General features: G+C 43.5%; 1 protein-coding gene across 3 annotated transcripts in view; it reads left to right on the forward strand.

Annotated features, from left to right (window-relative positions):
• The first annotated feature begins 254 nt into the window (after positions 1-254).
• The window catches only part of IKBKB (inhibitor of nuclear factor kappa B kinase subunit beta), a 45,929-nt gene continuing 24,922 nt past the window's right edge, over positions 255-21,261 (forward strand). Inside the window, exons 1-5 of one of the 3 annotated variants that reach the window (XM_016127423.2) lie at positions 255-386; positions 1,031-1,153; positions 11,372-11,466; positions 12,414-12,531; positions 15,055-15,124. In XM_016127423.2, coding sequence (XP_015982909.1) covers positions 1,049-1,153; positions 11,372-11,466; positions 12,414-12,531; positions 15,055-15,124 — 388 coding nt within the window. In that variant the 5' untranslated portion in view covers positions 255-386; positions 1,031-1,048. Of the gene's footprint in view, positions 387-563; positions 767-1,030; positions 1,154-11,371; positions 11,664-12,413; positions 12,532-15,054; positions 15,125-21,261 lie in introns of those variants that run through there. The other 2 variants (XM_036228751.1, XM_016127424.2) reach the window with 2 other exon arrangements.

Raw genomic sequence — 21,261 nt, forward strand, 5'->3', positions numbered from 1 at the left:
AAGAAAACTCTGGCGTGTTAGGGCTTGTTTTAGGGCCGTTCTTTAATCTCTGAGAACGAAGCCTGTCTAATTTCGATTAGAATTGCCTAGAAGCCACATCATTCCATCCCGGAATCCCTGGAATACTGGTTCCCAGGGGTACCCGCTGGCTTGCGCCGCCGTGCACTGACACCAGGCGCATCCTGCGCCAGCGCCCCCCTGGGGCCTCTTTAAGGGCGGGCCGCGGCCGACGTGATTCGTGACGTCAGGGCAGGAAGCGTTTGAGGAAGTGGCGCTCGGCTGGCAGGTTTAAGATTCCCGCATTTTAATGTCTTCAGGGTGGTACGAGAGCCCCCAGTTTTGCCGCCCCAGCCCCCGCATCCCCCACCCCGTGTCCCCGCCGACAGGTGAGTCTCCGGGCGGGCTGCGGGGCGCCGGGGTCCGGTGCCACCTGCCGACCCCTCCTTTGCCCAGGAGGGCTCGCACCTTCAGCCTCACTTGAGGCTCCCGAAGAAACTTATGTGGAGTTTAAAAGTCGGAGGAGAGGGCGGGGGGAGTTTCGGGCGTAGAAGCGTTTCTCTTGTGTGGTTGGCATTTGGAGGCCCAACCACCGGGGTAGTTCCAGGTGGCTGCTTCGAGGTGGGTGGCTTTGGGAGAGAGCTGTGATTCATTTAGACCATGTGAAGACACACGTGACCGTGGAGAAACTCAGATTCTCTCCCTTCCACCTTGGGCAGGGCGAGTAGTGCTGGCGTACAGGCTGGGGATCCCTTTTCAAGCCCATGGGGTGTGTGGCATCATCTCCTTGGAGTGACTTTCCTCCCTCCTTGCTTACACAATGGTTGTGGTGGGGGCGGGGAAGGTGAGAAAGACAAAAGTTTGCCACTAAAACCAAAAACAAACCCAACTGGTTTATTTACAAAATGAAAACCAGCTCAGTTTTTCCTTTTCTTACATTGAAGGGCTGTGGTATCTCTTACCTTCCCCATCTCCTTGAGTTCCATTTTTTCTTAACCATAAACTTTTGTCCCCCACCCCAAATTGCTTACAGAGTTATCACAGCATCAGTATGAGCTGGTCACCTTCCCTGCCAACCCAGACATGTGGGGCCTGGGAAATGAAAGAACGACTTGGGACAGGGGGATTTGGAAACGTCATTCGATGGCACAATCAGGTAGGGCCTCTGTGCTACTGGGAAGAGCCATGGGTGGCTGGGATGGGGGCTGGGGGAAGACAGGCCTCCCTGTCACTGCTTCTACCTCAAAATGTGCTGAATGGGTGAATGGGACTCACTTTTGTTCATGGGCTTCTTGGGAGAGAATGAGAAAGGGGACTGAGAAGGGAGCTTCAGGGCTGCAGAGCTGTCTCTAAGCTTTATCGACTATGCTACCTAAATAAATAGGAAAAAAAAATTTAAGTTTTCAGCCTCAATTACATATTTTTAAAATTATGTATCTGCTAACATAAGAATATCATGTACTCATACATTGTATACAGATATATCAGATGTTATAAAACGTACAAAAATAGAAGAACTTTAAAGGATGAGAATAATTAAAATTTTTAAATGTTTTAAAATGAAAAAATAAATATTTACCAATTATGATATCTTCCCAGCATTGTTTGTGGTGCTTCACAGCACAGAATACACAGATCCATGTGAAAGTGAGAATTACCATTAAGAATACTGGATAAAAATCTGTATCTCAAATAATTTTTGTAATTATGAATTATTTGGACAGTTTTTCCTTTAGATCTGATTACAGCCTTATTGTTTTTATTCCTTATGTGTTTGACATGAGTTTCTCACATTAGAAGTGTTAATTCTTCCATCTTTCTGTTTGCTGCGTAGGTGTTACATATGCTGAAATTCACAGGCAGAATCTCTTTAAGCCTTTTGTCCATTTTATGAGAGTTATTTTATTAATATTGGATAATACAATGCATAATTCTACCTAAGCAAAGTACACATAACCTGCAACATAGGTCCCTGTTCACTCCTGCCTGTTGAATGCCCATTTTCCTCAGGATACCTCTAGTACTAGAAGTGGCAAGTGACCTGACACATGGTCTGAAGAGAAATGTCATACAGTTAATAACAGAACAATTTAATTTCTTTTTTTTTTTTTTGTATTTTTGTATTCCAGTCTTGGGTAACCCCGAGAGTGCATTTATCCAATTTGGAGACTGCTGTTCTAGGAAACCCTCACTTACCAAAAGCTAAAATTAGCTTCCTGATCCAAAATTCAGACCCACTGAAGTCTTTGAAGAAAGGCACTGGGTTTTTACTCAAGGGCTCCTGAGCACCTTTTTGGACTGAAGGGATGGCAAATTGCACACCACTTCCCAGGAGCCATACTACAGCGAGCAGGGAGGGTCATCAGGGATACTGGCCAGCCAATACTGCACTCTGCCCTCCAGTGACATTGTCACACACAACTGGGAACCTAGGATTCCAGTGTACTCTATACCTTAAGGGGGCCTTAGAAACTAAATTGGCTCAAATTCGTTCTTGTCAGAGTATACCCAGGATCCTAGCATTTCAATGGAAGAGTCAGATCATTCTACAGCCCCACATATACCTGGGCAGGGCTGCTTCTAGACAGGCCAGGGCTTTTAGAGTCTTGACTGTGGCAAACCTTGCTGCAGCTGAGCTAGGGACGTGTTGGTTTCCTTCAAAAAGAGTTTTGTTCAGATGTGCCACTTGTCTGTCATCTGTAGCTCAAAATGACCCCCACCTGCTCTCTCGGTTTGGAAAGCTATTGTCAGATTAAATTCATTTCTGGCTTCATAGTTATGGGCCTACGAGAGAGAGAGAGAGAGAGAGAGAGAGAGAGAGAGAGAGAGAGAGAGAGAGAGAGAGAAAATTAGTTTTCTAGAATTACTGCTTTCACGTTCCTTCCCTTGTTCAAAAACCTTATTTTTTATTTTGAAAAAGCCAAAAGCCAAACTCTTCATCCTACCTTTTGAGGCTCCCCTGCGATCTGGCCTCCCCCTGTCGTTGTACTCCTTGTTGGCTCCCAATAGGTTTGTTGGCTGAGCCCTCTCTTGGACAAGCCTCTTTCTCATAGATAGCTGTGTATAAATTCTACCCATTTCTCCAGGTTGCTCTAGACCATGTCCTCCTTAAACCCATCACGGACTTCTTCATTCTATGGGAATTAGTTCTCCTATTGAATTTCTTCAGCTCCACTCAGTCGGCATGCCTCATGTAATGGCTTTTGGTCTAGGTGTAGGAGTGTGTCTTGTTAAGGCTCTAAGTTCTTGGTCATCCTGGGCTCTGTCTGGCTTTGGATTTCTTTCTATTCCCCCATAGCAACTATCTTTATGTTATACATGTATTAGGTGCATAAAATCATTCACTCAGTCAACCCTTAAATACTATTTATTATGGATACAGTGGTGAGTAAAACCTTTTTGGCTTTTGATAAAACCTTTTTGGAAAAAAGAAAGCCATTAATCAAAAATTATAAATGTAAACTCCCAAATAATATAAGTACAACACAGGAGAGGGGCCCAGTGCAACGAGACCTTACAGCAGGGAATCAGCGAAGGCTTTCCCAAGGAAGTGGCACTCCAGCAGAGACCTGAGGGATTGATAGAAGTTAGCCAGGCAGAGAAGGTAGGAAGATATTTCCGGGCAGAGGGAGCAGTCTGTTCAGAGGCCGTGTGGAAGGGTAAGTCATGGCCAGCAGGTGAAACTGAAAGATGAGTGTGACAGGAAGGGAGGATGAGGAGAAGGTGAGAGTCAGGCCCTGCCAAGGAGATTTTATTTTGATATTAAGAGTGACAGGAAGCCTTTGAAGGTAGTCTACTCTGAGCACAGGGACAGATTGGAAGGGACCCAAGCAATGGTATACTGGGAAATCGGCTCTCTGCAAAGATGTCCTGATTGGTAGCAGTTACCAATATGCACAGCATAACTATTCCCACCATGGCTTATTTCAAACCACTGACAGTTTAACAACCAGTTCTCACTGAATTCCTGAATATTTATTTAACAATCAGATCTGAGGAGGTGGTACAAGACACCACTGGCATTGCTCTGTCATGTGGGAACATCAGTTATGAGGCTTTTGGAGTATTCCAGGTGAGAGATTCAACTGAGCTGATGGTGGTGGAGATAGAGAGGAGCGGGCAGATTTAAGAGCTAATTTAGTGGTAAAATTGGCAGGACTTAGTGATGGAATAGAGAGTGGAGGGGCTCAGGGAGTCGAGTATTCACAAATACTTAGTGAATGTTTGCTAATGAGCCTGGCTTAGTGCCAGGAAGCTCTCCACCATCCTCCTGGGGTCTCAGTTGAAGAAATCCCTAGGGCTGCTTTGGGTGCTTAGGGGAGGTCCTTTAATTGATGTTCAGGATCAGAACATGAGTAGTGTGTTCTCTGGTGAAGACCCCTCTGTTCAGAGCCTCATGACAAAAGCAGCCAGGGTAGGGTGGTGTCAATTACTTAACTCCAGTCAGGTATAATGATTATACTTAACATAACCATGTATGGTTTCCTAATACTCCATGTTTATCTTGTCTACAAAAGAGACTATTTTTACTTTATTACAAGAAAAATTGCATGAAAGAGCCTAAACATTGACATCCTCAGTCAGCTAAATGATGCCTAATAACAGACCCATTGTTTGTTGAGAACCTACTACATGCTGGCACTGGGCTAGGTATTTTAGATGCTTTATCTCCAATCTGCACAATAACCCCAGGAGTCTTTAATCCCATATTCCAGCTGCAGAAACTGAAGTGAGAAGCCGTCATTTATCCAAAGAGACTTAGTAACTGAAGGCGCTAGAATCTGAACTTACATCTCTGTGAATCCTAGCCTCATGTTTTCTCCACTGTGGTTTGTACCTTCTCCGTGGTGAGAGAGGCCAAGGTGGGGGATGCCCCAAGAGCATTCTCAGTTTGCCATAATCCGTCTAAACCATTTCAAAGCACTAAGGGAAAAACCTCCATTAAAGGACAAAATATATGTCTTTCTTGACAAATATTTATTTTAGAGTTCTGTTAAGAACTCTAAAATAAATATTCCCTAGTGAGGAAGGGCAATGTAACAATTACCACATGCTTGTTTTCCTGGTTTTTTTGATTCTGTTGCTAAGCATGGGCCTTCACAATCCTGGCTGCACCAGTACTCCCTTAAATCTTTACCCTAAGGTCATTACAGTCTGGATAGGCTGATATTTTCAATAAGATCTTTGTTAAATACAAAGGAAGAAGAAAAGGAGATGACCCGAGTGACCTCAGCTTACCACACCATTTGGAAAAAGGAAAAAAATACATGACTTGCAATCACACAGCCCTGGGTTCAAATCCTGGCTCTGTCATTGCTAGCTTCATGACTTTGGGCCACGACTCCCCCTGTGGATTTTGAGGATGCTAAGATACTGATTCCCTCGGCCCTCAGCATGTCCGTGCCCGACATGAGGCAGCTGCTTTCTGGAAGGCTCTGGAAACATCCTGGGTACCTTGTAAATGTTCTCTGTGCACTTTGATATGAAAGAGTCTGGAAAGTGCTACCTTGGGTTCCAAAAGATACTTGGGAGGATAAAATGGGATAATACACTGGCTGTTATACAGATATAAAAGGTGAAGTATTGTCAATCATCCTTTCTATGAAGTAATATTAACTTTTACTGGTCCCCTGACTGGAAAAGACTAAGCGCACTTTAGCTAATCTGTGTGTTTTGAAGTCTTAAAGATTCTAGTCAGTCAGTTTACTAAGAATATATTGAGCACTGACCCAGGCTCCATCAGGGATCCATCAGGGAAAAAATAAATTAAAAAAAGATGACTTTGTCTTTAATGTGCTTATCCTCTAATGGGGAAGATAAAATGAATACTTAAGATTATATCAAGAAAATCTAAATGTACACACCAAATAGTAATTGCTACTGTTTACCAAGAATGTCATGTGCTAGCTGGTCTAGGTGCTTTATCCATATTATTTCTCGAACGCTCAGAGGAGAGGGAAGGCTTCTTGAGGAAACTGAACTTAAGCAGAATCTTCAAAGGAGGTAGATGTAGATAGTCTGATGGGGGAAGAGAAGGCACTTCAGAGGGTAGAGCAACATTTACATAGAGCTAGAGAAAGGAAATGATACTACTGTAATTTACTCAAGGCTCACTACATATCAGACACCTGATCTCATCTTAACTGACAACACCGGAAAGGGTAGAGTCATCTCCATTTTATGGATAAAGACCCAGAAGCTAAATGGACTCAATGTCACATTTACTAGGTGAAGGATAAGGGAGTTACACCTTACCTACTTTACCTCTGAGCCCTGTAGGTGAGTTTGGAAGCCACTGTGTCTGTTGGATGTTTACACCGAAAGGAGTGGGTTGAAGTCAGAGCCCTCTCAGTGTAGATTGGTCAGTGTCCTTGAATTAGGGATGAAGCTGCAGCCAGACCCTGGACCTTTTGACTATCAGGCCTGGGTTCTGTCCCTAGGGTCTCTTTGGGTCCAGCTTTGCACCTTCTTTCTGAAACATTCATCTTGGAGGGCAAGTCCTAAGAAAGAATAAGGAGGTTATGACTACTTGCTCCCTTATATCACAATGGCCTATTGGATGGTTGCCATGGTAACAAGAGACTGGGCTTTATGTGGTAAGGGTTTGAATGTACCATTTGGTTTCCTGTGTTTCCCTAGTCATTAAAAGAAGGCTAACTTTGGGGAGCTTTGCCAGCTCCTGTATAGACTGGCCTTCCAGCTCACTTGTGCTATAGCACCTTTTGGTAGCTCTCAGAAGTCTGAGGATGTGTCTTACTCACAGCCCCACCCTCTTACCTTCTATGCTTTATAATAACTCCCATTTATATATGTTTTATGTTTTTATGTACAAAAAACAAAGACTCACAGAGACTCTTAACAACCTTCATAATGAACTACATTCAATATAGATAGATAACACTATTGGCTCCTTTCTCCATTTTCTCAAAATACAAACCAATTTTAAATTTTGTCCCACATTAATCCACTTACTGGACGTTGAATACTGAGATGGTTTGGATCAAATCTAGGTTTCTAGAGAACCAAGCTGAGACTCTAGGGTGTGCTGGGCCAAATACAGAAAGTCATCCACTGCTGGTTGAGTTTCACTTCTGGTGAGGAACAAACTCCCCAGAGTTTTAAAACCAGTATTCATAGTCTGTTTCTGTACTGAATTTTGCTTTCTAGAGCAGATATGGCTTTAGCAGTAGAAAATATTGTTTGGGTTTGTGTTTCAAATCACACACTACTTATGGTAAAAGTGAATGTCTTAGAATATTAGAAGAACTCTGTGTAAAAATAGTGTGTGTCTATACCTGTACAGGATATCCCCAGGCCTAGGAAGTTAGGGTTTCTCCTGCAACTGTAGGACTAAGGTGAGCTGTCCACAAGTAGAAAGTCAGTTTTGGTCTCCATGCCCAGTTATTTCGGTGTTTATATTGCTAAATTCACTCTTTAGTTTGAATTTAGATATTGAGGACAATATAAAATCTTCAATATTTAACATCAATCTTCAGTGTCAACATCTCTTCCCAGATTCTAAGTTGGGCCAGGTGATAGTTGTGTGTTAGGTCCAATGTTTGCATTGAGCAAATGACTGCAATTATCTACAGTTATCCAATGTATAGATAGGCAGAGTACCTAAAATATTTTGTAAGTCACTTAATAAATCTACCTTTTGGGTTTGATTTATCCGTCATTTTTCAGGAAGCATACTGTTTGTAGGCAGAATAATGGTCCTTCCCAAAGATGGCTACATCCTAATTCCCTGAACCTGTGAATATATGAGGTTTCATGGCAAAGGAGGATTAAGGTTGTAGATGAAATTAAAGTTGCTAATTAGTTAACTTTAGATGGGAAGATTATCCTGGATTATCTAGGTGGGCCTCATACAATCACAGGGTCCTTAAAAGTGAAAGAGGGAGGCAGGAAAGTCAGTGCCAGTGATGCAGTGTGACAAAACTCAACTGATTATTGCTGGCTTTGAGGATGGAAGGAGAGGCCCTGAGCAAAGCAAGGCAGGTAGCCTCTAGAAGTTGGAAAGGCCAAGGAAATGCATTCTCCTCTAGAGCCTCCAGAAAGGAACATGACCCTGCCGACATTCTTGATTTTAGCCCGGTGAGACCCATGCTAGAGTTCTGATCTCTAAACTATAAGTAAACAATTTGTATTGTTTTAAGCCACTAGTGGCAGTTTGTTGTAGCAGCAATATAAAACACACTATTGTGTATTGAAGTTAAAATAGGTGCAGATTTTTAAATATCTTGGTTTAAACTCTCAGAGTCATTCTGAGATAATAAACCACGAGTACTTTTGCTAAACTTTTGCTTATAAGACCGCATATCAAAATATCACATGCCAAGTGGACACTCTTCACACTATTACCTCATTTTACAGCTTGGCCCATCAATCTTCTCTCATTTGTAGAATTCTGCATTCCACAGTCTGAGTTTCTGTGGAAATCCCACTTTATTGGAGATAAACATCTGTAACGGTATGTCAGAGCCACTATTAATGAAGCTACCAGAAAACTGGGCAGTGTTTGAATCTGACTACTAATGGGAAGTGAAACTTGTAACCAAATTCAAATCAGTTAGAGAACAGACATAGAAATCAGTAAGTTCATCATGTAGAGGGTGTAACATTTTGTGAGATGTAACACAGTCTGTACATGGATTGAAGAAGTGACATTAGATAGACATATTCCCTATCTTTTAAAAAGTATTAGATGGACTTTTACCCAAGTTCACTTTTGCTAATTGCTTCAATATCAACAGGTTTTGCAATTTTTTAAAACATCTTCAGGGAAAGCCTTATAATCTAGGCCAAAGATCAGGATTCTAATAGCAAAGTAAGTGAACTTATGTAGATGATACTTATGGCACAATCTGGTTATCAACACCTATTGCCATGGGCTACGCTAGGGAGTCTGTTGTCGCAAAAGTCGGCATGTGGCTACAGCATGGGTAAGCCTTGGAAACATGCTAAATGAAAGATGCCATCACAGAAACCACTTATTATATGATTTCATCTATATGAAATATCCAGAACGGGCAGATCTGTAGAGTCAGAAAGTAGATTGGTGGTTGCCTAGGTTTGGGGGAATTGGAGGGAAAATAGGGAGCAACTGCTAATGGGTATGGAATTTCTTTGGGGACGATGGAAATGTTCTAAAATTGATTGTGTTTTGGTTGTACTACTCTGCATATACCTCAAATCATTAAATTGTATACTTTAAATTGATGAATTGTATGGTATATGAATGATCTCTCAATAGAACTGTTAGAAAAAAAAATAGGCATGTGAAGTAACTGTATGACGGAGTGCTTACCCACAGCAGGACTGAGATTTGATAAAAGTGACTTCTGAGGGTATCTTAGAAGTGTAAGTATCTGTTTTCTGGCATTGGAACTATAAGGAAGCTGTCAGAAGATGCTTCCACCTAATTTCTGAAGCTCGTAGTTCTTGAATGTCAGTTTTAGGGATTGGTTTATTGAGCAGTGATTCAGTGGTCTTATTAGATATCTTCTGCTCACATTCGAAGACTTCCATCTTTCCTCTTTTTTACCGGATAGGTCCTTGTTCCTGCAGGGATCCTGGCTAGTTTGGCAAATGTGTGGCCGTGATGCAGTTCTGCTGCCATAAGGGCAGCCACGTGCACACTGGGGGGCCTTGTCACAATCTTTGACATGTCCTTTTTATGTCCCATTCACCATATGAATTTCTGCACTTAGGAGGTTTATGATTCTTTTCAGTATGCATTTTCATAAAATGAGAAAACGGCCTGACAGGGCCTCTGGACATCCTTCAATTGGGCAACGGTAGGATTTTGGTACTGTTTTGAAATCTTTTCTTATTGTTGGATTACTGTACCATCCTGCTGGCTGTGGCTCTTTCCCAAGTATATGTCAAGTATGGGGCTGTTGGGGAGGTTCTGGCTGTAGGTGCACAGAACACAGAGGGTACTGGTGTAGGTCAACTTGTTCACTACTGGCACAACCAGTTCCCAGGCTGGCACCGCCAAAGCCACAACCAGGGGCAGCTGCTGTCCTGGAGGCCCCCACGGGCCTGAGGAAGTAGCAGCTGCATAGTGGTGACTCTCTTTGTGGCAGCCGGAGTGTCCAAGGCCAGAGCCACTGCCCCTGGGCTGCCAACGGGGTAGCCGTAGGGCCGTCCTCTTTTAGTCTGTCCCCCATGGCTCTGTGGTGCTTTCTAGAGCACCAAGGAAAATGGAAGAGTTAATAATCCTCAGGACCCAGGCAGTCAGTTAATTATTCACAAAAATTTTATCGATTGCCTTCTTTTCCATTCTCAAAACCTCAATTGAGGGCATTATGGTAGTTACTAGAGTAGAGATTAAAGTTCATGAGGATCGACAAGGCTATAATTTAACAAAGTAACCCTATGACCCTACAGAGAATAAGTCTTTGGTAGGGATGTGCAGGAGTTGCCTGTTTAGAGAGGCAGGCAAGCATCCCTTGCGGTGGGAAGACTGCAGTGCCTGTGCACCTACGACGCATAGACTAGAAAAGCGTAGGACTGAGACAGGTGGTCTAACCTAGCTGCAGTGTCAGTTTCCTGTAGAGATGTTGTGGGAGAACAGCTGGACAGGCAGGTTGGAGCCAAGCTTCGGAGGACTTTAAATGCCAGTAGTACCTGCGTGACATGGGTCTTCCCCCAGGAGTGTTATTGAACACCTGTTCAGGTCTGGACGCTGCTACGGGGTCAGCTTCATAACAGTCCTGAAAAGTGGGCACCTGGATTCCCATATTACAGATGAAGAAACGGAGTCAGACCAAGTGTTCTGCCCAAGGTTACACAGCTCGTAAATGGCTAAATTGGAATTTGAATCAGCCTGTGTTCCATCTACTGTGCAAGGCTTATATTCTCTCCGGAGAGACAAAACTGACTTCGGAGAGAGAAACATAAAGAAGAGAACATGAAACATGAAGACAGGGTGGCATTAACTGTTAGGTCGAACCATATGGAAGTGCCATTTGTGTAGGTCCGAATGGTCAAGACCAGCAGTGTCATATGGTTCAACCTAGTATGACAGGAATTGGGGTTCAGGGGAATGAGAAATCTCTGGGAGGAATGGCTACCGCTGGTTTCAAGGAGAAGGTGCGACCTGAGCAAGGCCTTGATACAGACTCTGGATGGATAGAAATGAGGAGAGAGAAAGGCGGGGTAAGAGGTGGGAATGGTGGAGACCAGCCTGATGGGCTGGCAGGCGACTTGAGGATATCAGTGGATACATATGCAGCCTTGGGAGCCCAGAGGTGATTAAGATGCATGTTTTGGGCCCTAGGGAGACAATTTCAGATTTGGCCTGTATATTCTCTGTGTGTTTGGTTGTTAGTTCTACTGATCCTGCCTGTGCATGCTCTCTTTGCAGGAGACAGGTGAGCAGATTGCTATCAAGCAGTGCCGGCAGGAGCTCAGCCCCCGGAATCGAGAACGATGGTGTCTGGAGATTCAGATCATGAGAAAGTGAGGGTCCAGTGCACCAAGCCAATGTGACAGAGCTGCCACTGGAGGGGAGGAAAAAGGGGACTGCAGAAGCTGAGGGGTCATGGGACATTGAAATGAGATCTAGAGAGAACCAGCTGAACTCTGGGATCTGGAGCAACAGCCCCATCTGCTGTGTATCTCAGTCCCTCAATCAGGATACCAGCCAGACTGTCCAGGTAGATGACTTCTAGAGGAAAGGCAGTTAGTGTTGACACTGGGCCTTGTCAAGGGCTTTTGGCCAATTTTATTTGTTATATTAAAGAATTTAATATAGCCATCCCAGTGAAATATGCTTTGTCAGCAGAAATCCTTTTTTCCCCCTATATTTTCAATTCCAAGTTAGTATGTGACTCTCCATCACTGTGAACCTATTGCTGATATTTATTCTTCCGATGTGGAGACAGCGTCTGTCAATCCCTAGATGGATGCTGTCTACCCAGCTAGTAAGGCATTTAAGTAAACTAGCAACCTGGTCACCTTAGAAGACCTCAAACAGGTGATTCTTCTACAAACCTCTTGAAGAGAGAGGTGTCGCCTTGTCTTCATCTGCATGCACACACACACACATCCCACCCCTACTCGAGTGGCATAAGATCGGAAGTCCCTCTACTTTCTCTGCTTTTAGAGGTAGTTTTGAAGTACAATGAGGACTTGATATGGAGCACTCTAAAGAAAATTCGGTTACACATGATGCACTCACAGAGTCATGAGTTCATGGTGCTGAAAGTAGACTGGGTGGATGCTAACTGACCAGGCACCGAGATGAGTCTCCAGTTTCTGATGTCCATCTTCCTACTTACTCCTGAATGCCCTCGGCTATTCCAGCCCTTTGTCGTAAGACAAGTTTTGCTGAGATATGGACAGAGAGGGAAATGGGTTTGAGCCAAAGCTTGGGTTCCTTCTTCATTCTTTCTCATCCTTCATAGGCTGAACCACCCCAATGTGGTGGCCGCCCGGGATGTCCCCGAGGGGATGCAGAACCTGGCTCCCAATGACTTGCCCCTGCTGGCCATGGAGTACTGCCAAGGAGGAGATCTCCGAAAGGTGAGGCTTCTGGGGAGGTGGGGGTACAGCCTGTCTCAGTGGGAGCAGCGGGGAGACCTTTCACTGCTTTTGCCATCGGAAGTTCAGGGAGCCACAGTGACTTCAGCAGGGTTGCTTTTTCCTTCTCAGATCTCCCTTTGATGCCCAGTATGGAGTGATGTGTGAGGTGTGAATCAAGAGACTTAATCAGAAGCTCTTACGAGAAAGCCAGGGAGGGCTCACTGTGCTTACTGTACAGCAATTACTAAAATGACAAGGAAACAATCACTAGATGTCTAGTACAGGGAAGGACTGGATATATTCCAAAACAAACTTTTCCTCCCTCAGCATGTCAGGGCCACTTCAGTCTTTCATGTCAGCATCACCTCTGTCCTTATTAGGAGGGATTTTTTTCTCCTACAGATGTGGCAGTGCCCTCAAGGTCACAGAGTAGAGCAGGAAGGTGGCTGGCTTAGTAATCGGGGAACCGGGCTGGGGTTCCAGAGCCACCACTGACTCATCTTTCGGACTCTGCTTTCTTCCTTCTCACCACATTAACTTCTCTTTATTAGAATGTACACTTCAAGGTGGGCAATGACAGTCCTTCCTAGTCTCAGGGACAGTGGTGTGTATCTACCTCCCTGATGTTCTCTAAAACAGCACTGCACAACCTACTTTTACACATTACCATGTTTGATTTTCAAAAACCCTGCAACATTGGTAAGGGTGGCTGTCATGGCCCAGAGCGGTTACACAGCTGCAGTGGCAGAGCTTGGGCCACAGCCCTCATGAGCCCAACTGGAGGCCACCTCTCCGTCTGTGAAATTGAATAATGCCCCATAGCGTGAGGAAAACTGAGAGCTGTGGACGAAAGATTTGTTTTTGTATTGAAAAAAGTTGTTCTGTTAGCTCTCATCTCCCTCAGTTCTTCACTCTAGAATATTGGGGAGAGGGGCTATCCAGCCATTTCTTCTGTCTTCTTATGGCAGTTTCCTGGATCCAGCATCATGTGCCGTTCTCATTATTCTTCTGGCCCCTTCCACCTCTTCTTTTTCACAAGGAAACTTTCCATGAGGGTTGATCCGCCCCAGTGGTTTTCTCCCACCGTGGGAGGTGGGCACATCCTGGGAGTGTCACAGCAGGATGTGAACACAGTCACTGGCATGACCGCAGGCAGGACACTGATAACGATGAGAAATGTGGAACTTGACAAGGCTTTGCTTTTCCTCTCTCTTTTCCTAACCTCTGACAATCATCTGATTACCAACTACAGTTATTTAAGGAGAGACAGCCATGTTGTAGTTGAGTAGATGGTTCTTAGGGGGGAGTGTAGGAGGTAGGTGGTATGTGACCAGATTGCAGAGGGCTCTGAAGCCAGGCAGAGGACTTTCGACGGGAACTTGTGGGCAGCAAAGAGCCAGTCAGCCAAGGAAGAAGATACGTACTTCAGCGTGATTGACCTGGTGTGGGCGCAGGGTGATCTGGGCAGGTGGGAAGCAGTTGTACCTTAAGGAGCCTCTGTCCATGCTGTCCCTAGGGCAGGGTGAGCTAGCAGCGGTGCTTATGCCCAGAGTGCTCAGGTCCTCTTTTTCCTCCAAATGAGGTGGCCTGTCCTTCTCTCCTTTCCACAGTTCAAAATATACACCCTGGGCATGGAGAGACAAGATTGGCTAGCACATGAGCAAGCATAAAAGCCAGAACTGATTGAAAAAGTGAAGTCCATGCACTTGGCTCAGGAAATAGACTCTTGGACATTTTCAGATATATATGTTAGTTCATGACTGTAGCCTCGGTTGGGAAGTGTTTTTCTCTAGTGTCTTCATTCAAGGCCATATTAAACCTCTTAATAAGTTAAGAGGGCCAGGAGGGCAAAGGGGTTAAGTGTTTGGGCTCGAGCCTCAGATACACATAGCTTCGTACTCCAGCTTGGCTCTGGAATGGCTGTATGAGCAGGGAGGTTGCTGACCTCCTCCAGTCTCAGGTTTCTTACGTCAAAAGGAAATTTCAACACTGCTTACCTCAGTGGCAGTGGGGAGGGTGAAATGACACAATGCAGGTAAAGCTTTATTGACCTAATCTGTGCATTAGCCCAGTGCCAGGCACGTAGTAAGTGCTCATTCAATATTCCCGCCTGTCATCATCACCCCACTGGCAAAGCAATGTTGGGAACTGGTCAGAAGGTGGTTTTCAGTGAGTGCCTTCCACCCTGCCCCCTGTGGGATTCTGTGGGGCAGTGGACTAATTGTGGCTAAGCTTAGACGTTGGCCTAAGAACTGCAGCACAGGTGAGAACAAAAATCCCTCATCCTAGAATGACTCAGACACCTCAGCTATACGTATGCGAGTGCTTCCCAGAGTTCTCAGTGCTGCTTCCTCCACAGGGCAGTTCCTGCCAGTCCTGCTGCCCAGGCTTCCTGTCAGCCCAGGTCCCCAAGCCCAGGGCCAGGGTCAGCACTCAGATGACTTCAGCTGGTAAAAGACACTTGTGGACTTGTTGGTGGTTGGTAACCAGTCACTCTGATGCTTCTTTTCATCTTCTTAACAGTACCTGAACCAGTTCGAGAACTGCTGTGGCCTACGGGAAGGAGCCATCCTCACTTTGCTAAGCGACATTGGTAAATCCCAGCCCTGGGTGTCAGGTCCAGCCCTACAGGGAGAGTACGTGGTGCCCCTGTGAGTCCCATGGAGCACAGAGTGGAGATATTTCAGTCCTCTGGTCTTTACAGAGGGTGGGGTTGAGGGGGGACAGAGAGAGTCAGGAGGTCAAGGGGCTAGTCAGGCAGGCACTGAACTCAAATAGATTACCCTTCCTTCCGGACTAAGTCACGAAGTGAATTATATATATAGAATAACAGAGTTCCTTTCCCATTAAAAAGCTCCACTCCCTACTTTCCTGGAATGGCCAGCAATGGAGTAGGTTGTCATTTGAATGAATTTCATCCCTTGGCAGCAAATTTTTCCACTTCCACATTGGCAGTTCTTTTGCCAACCACAAGCATAGGAAAAACTTCCCTTGTTTAATTCTTTGGTATGATTGGTGTCCTCAGATGAGGGTATCTGTGGCACACTCTGAGGCCTGGCTGGCTTTAAGGAGAAGAGTGACCCCAGACTGTAGAGGTCAGAAGCAATCCCCTAGACCAGTGGTCCCAAACCTTTTTGGCACCAGGGACTGGTGCTTCTATGAAAATCCAATGCCTCACAATCTGAGGTAGAGTTGAGGTGGTGATGCTAATGCTGGGGAGAGGCTGCAAATGCAGATGAAGCTTTGCTTACTCATAAGCTGTTCACTTCCTGCTGTGTGGCCCGGTTCCTAACAGGCCATGGACCAGTACCGGTATTGGTCTGCTGCCCCGGGGTTGGAGGGAATTTGGAGGAGGATCTCCACAAGTCAGCATGTGGCTCCAGCCTAGGGAAACAGACATCAGGAGTCAGAGAGAGATGGCTACGACTTCTTTTTATATTTTTTCTTGTTTTACTCTCCAAGGTTATTGGTACAAGTTGACAGTTTGAGATCTAAAGTTTAGAGTTATCCAGAATTTATCACTGAGCTTTGGGGAATGATAGCATTTTCATCCCTCTCTCACTGCAACCTTTTTGAAGCTGTCTGTTTTTTCTTTTTGTTTGCTCAAACTTTTTTAATTTTTAGAAAAACATCAAGCATATAGAAAAGTCGAAAGAGTAGTACAGTGAAACTCACATACCCTTTACCCAGATTCATCAGTTTGCCACATTTGTAGTTTTGTTCTCTAATACTTGTCCTGGAAGGATAAGTGGGCCTCCAGTCTCTAAAACACTTTGCCTTCCTAGTGTGAGTCTGCCTCTTCCTTACTCTGCCACCTTTCATAGGAGGTAGGCAAGAAGGAAATGAAGGGTGGGAAGTCAATCAATGACATTTAAGCTTAGGATCCAAACAGTCTGACATAGAAAATTCCATCTCCCTCTAAACCCTTAGTCTTTGTCCTTTGGATGGACTTCACAGTGAAGGCAAGGTGACATTGCACAATTTTATCTGACTTGAGTAGGCATCCACCACTGGCCAGAATGATTTCTTCATGCATTGGCTCATATGGGTCTCCTGGAAGGGGCCTGTCTGTCTATCTAGAGGGTCTAATCCATAGGTTAAGAATCTCATTTGTTTTCTTGACACCTTGCCACATGGCTCACCTGTCCACATTTTGCTTAGATATTTACTTGATTGTGTCTTTTTCTCAGTGGCCACATCATTAATTTATTCTCTATTGAGTTGAGCTGAAGGCAAGTTAGTAGGTTGGGGAATATTCTTTTGCTCTTCATGGCAACTTTTGTTTTTTTTTTCTCCATGGTTGGAGCTTTAAGTCATTTTTAAAATGTTATCTCTCAAATTTTTTTCTTTTACTCATTATTTGTTTATTCAGCAAATAGTTAAGAAAGTCTTTAAATTATTGGCTAAGGTACATAAAACTGTCTACTTCCTCAAATAACTTTTTACTTCCTCACGTGCTTCTCTAGTGATATTAATAGAAGAACCTCTGCTGGTCGTGTATTCTTTGTTCTGGGCATATTGTATGTCTAGTAACCATTGACTCGTATGATAGCTTTTGTATTATCTATTATCTGTTACCTACTCAGGTTGTATGTGTGTGTTTAAACTATATGTAAATCAGAATAACTAAGGGCTTATGTTATTTAGTTTTCCTAGAGGTGGATGAATATTAAAATTCTTTAGGTTGCTTATTCCCCATAGTTCTTCTCTGTGATCCCAAATTGGAAATAATGAGGTCTCGAAATACTAGTACACTAGAATTAAATTCTTAAAGGTGAAGACTAGTTGTCACTATATCTTCAACATCTAGAACAGTAGCTTTCTATAGCAGATTCCCTATAAATATTTGTCAAATGAATAAAATAATCCCAAAGGAAATTAAAATAAGTAGGATTTATTTTAAAAAAGAAAAAAGACAGATGTCCACATATATTTAACATACTCAGGTCAAATATCAGATCTTCTACTTATTGGCAGTGTAGCCTTAGGCATGTTACTTAATTTTTAAGAATATCAGTTTTGTTAGCTGTAAAATGGGACCATTACCCACCTTATTAGAATTGTTATAAGGACGAAATGAGATGATGTACATAAAGCTCCTGGCACAGTGCTTTGCTGCTGGCAGAATGTGCAGTCAGCAAACGTTAGTTCCTTTCTCATTTTCTTCCCTCTCTGGATTTGAATTTATACATGCCTTTTGAAAAAGCTCCATTACCCTTATTTGGATGTTGATCTGAGGTTGGGGATCAGGTGAGTAGGCAGATAGTTGTCTTATGAGATTTCTCTTCTTGGAAATGGTTAACCTCCCTCAGACCAATTCCTATCTCAGCCACTTTTAGATTCACTCATATCCTGTGACTTTGTACTTGCAATGGAGGTGGCTGATAAGCTTGTATTTTATTTCATTCCAATTTCTGACTGTGTACAAGATTTATCAAATTTATTTCTTTTGCAAGGATTTCGTCACTGAGCCAAAATTCAAGAGCTTTTCTTGGAGCTCATCTCACATAACTCTTTTGTATTTTGAAACATTTCCTGAGCATATTTTGTTCCAGTTTGTTCCAAGTGCTGGCCCCATGTTCCCTTTGTTGGAGTTGCCACCTCCGTTTTCTACCAGATTGACTTCAGATAAGCACCAGAGCCACACCCTTGACCGCTAGGTCCAGATGCATTGCCTTTTCTTCTGGGTTAAACCTGTTTACTCCTAACCTCTCTATGCCACTAACCTCCCAGAGATGCCCACTCAGAGAGCAGCACCAAGATAATAGATACAGTGAACTTTAAATTGCCTAAGAAGATACTGCAGTGTACCTATGAGAAAATGAGCAGATGCCTGGTGAGCACATGGGAGAGCCCTGTTTCCCATGTCAGGACAGGCCTGTTAGATCATTGCTCATATGCTGGTAGGCGATCCAGAAATAGGTGCAGAGGCAGCTGGAAATTATTTGTCTTCCACCTAATGTGATTTAAAAATAGCTCAAGGAAGTTGTATCTAAGTAGACTCTTGAAATAGTCTTGCTCATTATTCTTCGGAAAACATTTGGCATGTGTTTCCTTATGCCAGCAGAGGAGCAGACTCCTGGGCATTCAGGACTGAGGTACAGATTGCCATACTCGAGTCCAATGTCTCTGCTGAGGGTCCTGCCCATGCCCAGGCCAGCTAGGTGGGCCATCGTCATATAGGATCTTAGATCTGAATTGATCTTCCTTGATTCTCCAGGTGGCCAGTTTACTGTGGTGACTGACCATCCTATCCTCTGAGCCTTTAGGAATCCCACTCCCCATTTTTGTCTGCTTTACTTTCTCAGAGTCACCATCTCTGCCCCTATTAGAGTTGCTACTAGCAGGCAACCAGTACTTGAATGTTAAAGTGCAGAGAGGTTTCAAAGAGAACACAAGGCTTTATGGAAGAGAGCTCCATTCTAAGAATCAGAAAATGGGGCTATTTAGTGTTTCTCTAATTGTGGATTTATAACAAAAAAGGATTACTGGATCTCAGAAATTCAGATAATTTGTATATAAAGTATGTTGGGAAATGTAAGTAATCAGATGAATGAATATAATAACAAAAGAGAAGATAACTGGCTTTCAGTCCTGGCTTTTCTACTTCCCCAGCTCTGTCACCTTTGGCAAGGACCTTTTTGGCGCATTTTTTCTTTCTCTGTCTTCTTTGACAACTATGGTAGTTTTCGGGGCCTACATGTCCTCAACTTTAAAATGAGGGTTTTGGCGAGGTGACCTTAGAGAAGGTCCCTTCTAAATTTAAATATTCCACATTCATTATTTGCAGAATGGTTGCCCCAGAATGTCTGTGAAGTCCACTCCGCTGTCTCATCCTGACAAACTTGCTTCCCTCAGGTTTTTCTCATCCCTCCTTTAATGCATCATCTTTTGCCCAGAGCTTTGCTTGATGCTTTCTTTTTATTCCTGCTCCATCCTATTCATCCCTCTCTGCACCTGGACTGACTACCCACTGCTTCCCACTATTCTTTCTGCCAGCTCATTTTTGTGACATCTTCATCAACCATAGCTCCAAAATCTGTGTATTTAACTATGATTTCCATCCTCAATGCCATATCAACATCTGTACAATATTCTCCCAAAGTCAGTTCCAAATTGAAATCCTAGACTTCTTCTCTAAACTAGATCCATTCCTGACTCCTCTTTCTTGTGCTGCTAGCTCCATCTTTCTACTAGTTACCCAGAAAGAGGGCCACTTTTGGATTTCATTTCTTAGAATTCGCCCCTCTTCCTGCTCCACACCCTCCCATTTGAAAAGTCTTCAAATCCTTTCGACCTTCCTTTGTGTTGTATATCTCATTTTCCCTTTCTGTTCCCACTGCCTCCACTAATTCAACATCATAGCAAATTATTGTAATAACCTCTTATCTCACCTCTTTATTCCCATTTTCTTAATCCATCTTTCATTTGAAAGGATGCTTTCATCATTATTAATAATGATAAGCATCCTTTCACCTTGCATTTATTCCAATCCACTATAGCTAACTTTGCATATACATGGCCCTCAAACCCCATTTTTCAGTTATCATGCTAGCCTTTGCTCACGTTCCTCCTTTCAGAATGCTGCTCTAATACCTCCGCAACAATCCTAAGCCTTCTTATTTTTTGGCACTGCTTTAGACTTGCCCCCTGCAGGGGGACTGCCCTGACTCATCACTCACAGTGGTTCTCCCTCTCACGGGGTTTTCCTTATTGCTTCCTCCTCCACTCACCTGGTATCTCTGCTCTTGGTATGTGATCTCTGACTGTAGTAGTTCTCTGCCTTGACGATAAGAACTGACTTCTTGGTTTGGGGCCTGTTGACCAGACTTTGTGCAGTAAGTGAAGAAAACGCTTCAATTCCCTGGCACGTTTTCCACAAACCTAACAAATAGAAGACGTCACTTTATAAGTACTAATTGAATGAATGAGAGAATGATTTTGCACTTTGCTCTTAGCACTTAGTGTGACTGCCTTGCTACCTTCCTGATTAGTAATGGAGTTATTTTAGCCGAGAAACCTTAAGCTGGACTAAATCTTTCACCACATGTCCACGCTTGGCCTTCCAATCTTTTTTTTTTTTGGAAAGTCCAGTGACACCAAAATGACTGGCACATAGTAGGTACATGGTCACTCAATAGTGAACGAATAGCCTGTTGCCCTTCTTACTCAATGGTGACGTAAATCACCAAGTGGTGACTGTCTTTTCTTTTTCTTCTAATCTCCGTGTCAACTTTTTGGTCTATTTATCTTTCCATTTCTTCTCTATGGAATGTATCCTGAATAAAAATGTTCTTAAAAAGAGCTTAGTGGTTCCTCTGAATTTGGAGTGTACTAAGTAGGGATTCATGGACACTATAAAACTGCTTTTCTACAAGAAAGTGTAGCTCATCCTATCTGTTCCCTAATTTGTGGTTTGTAATATGAAAAAGGGCTGTAATTTGGAATTCTGGCTCATCAATAAGAACTCCAGGAGTGTTGTATTTTTTAGTTATATATTCGTGTCTATCTCACAAGATTGGGGAAAGCTGGGGTCAATATCTAGATGCTGCTCTTGACGAGGATAATAGGAGGAGCCAATTGTTTTCCTGTGATAGACCTTTTGCTTGGACCTCTCTGTGTAGTATCTGTCGTATGAAATGCCACTGCAGAGTTTAAAAGTTCACACAGAGTAGGTGCCTCTTATAATTCTTTTTTACAATTGGAATGTGAGAAATTTTGGGGCTTTAA

The sequence above is a fragment of the Rousettus aegyptiacus genome, unplaced genomic scaffold (assembly GCF_014176215.1).
Source record: "Rousettus aegyptiacus isolate mRouAeg1 unplaced genomic scaffold, mRouAeg1.p scaffold_m13_p_11, whole genome shotgun sequence".
Lineage (NCBI taxonomy): Eukaryota > Metazoa > Chordata > Mammalia > Chiroptera > Pteropodidae > Rousettus > Rousettus aegyptiacus.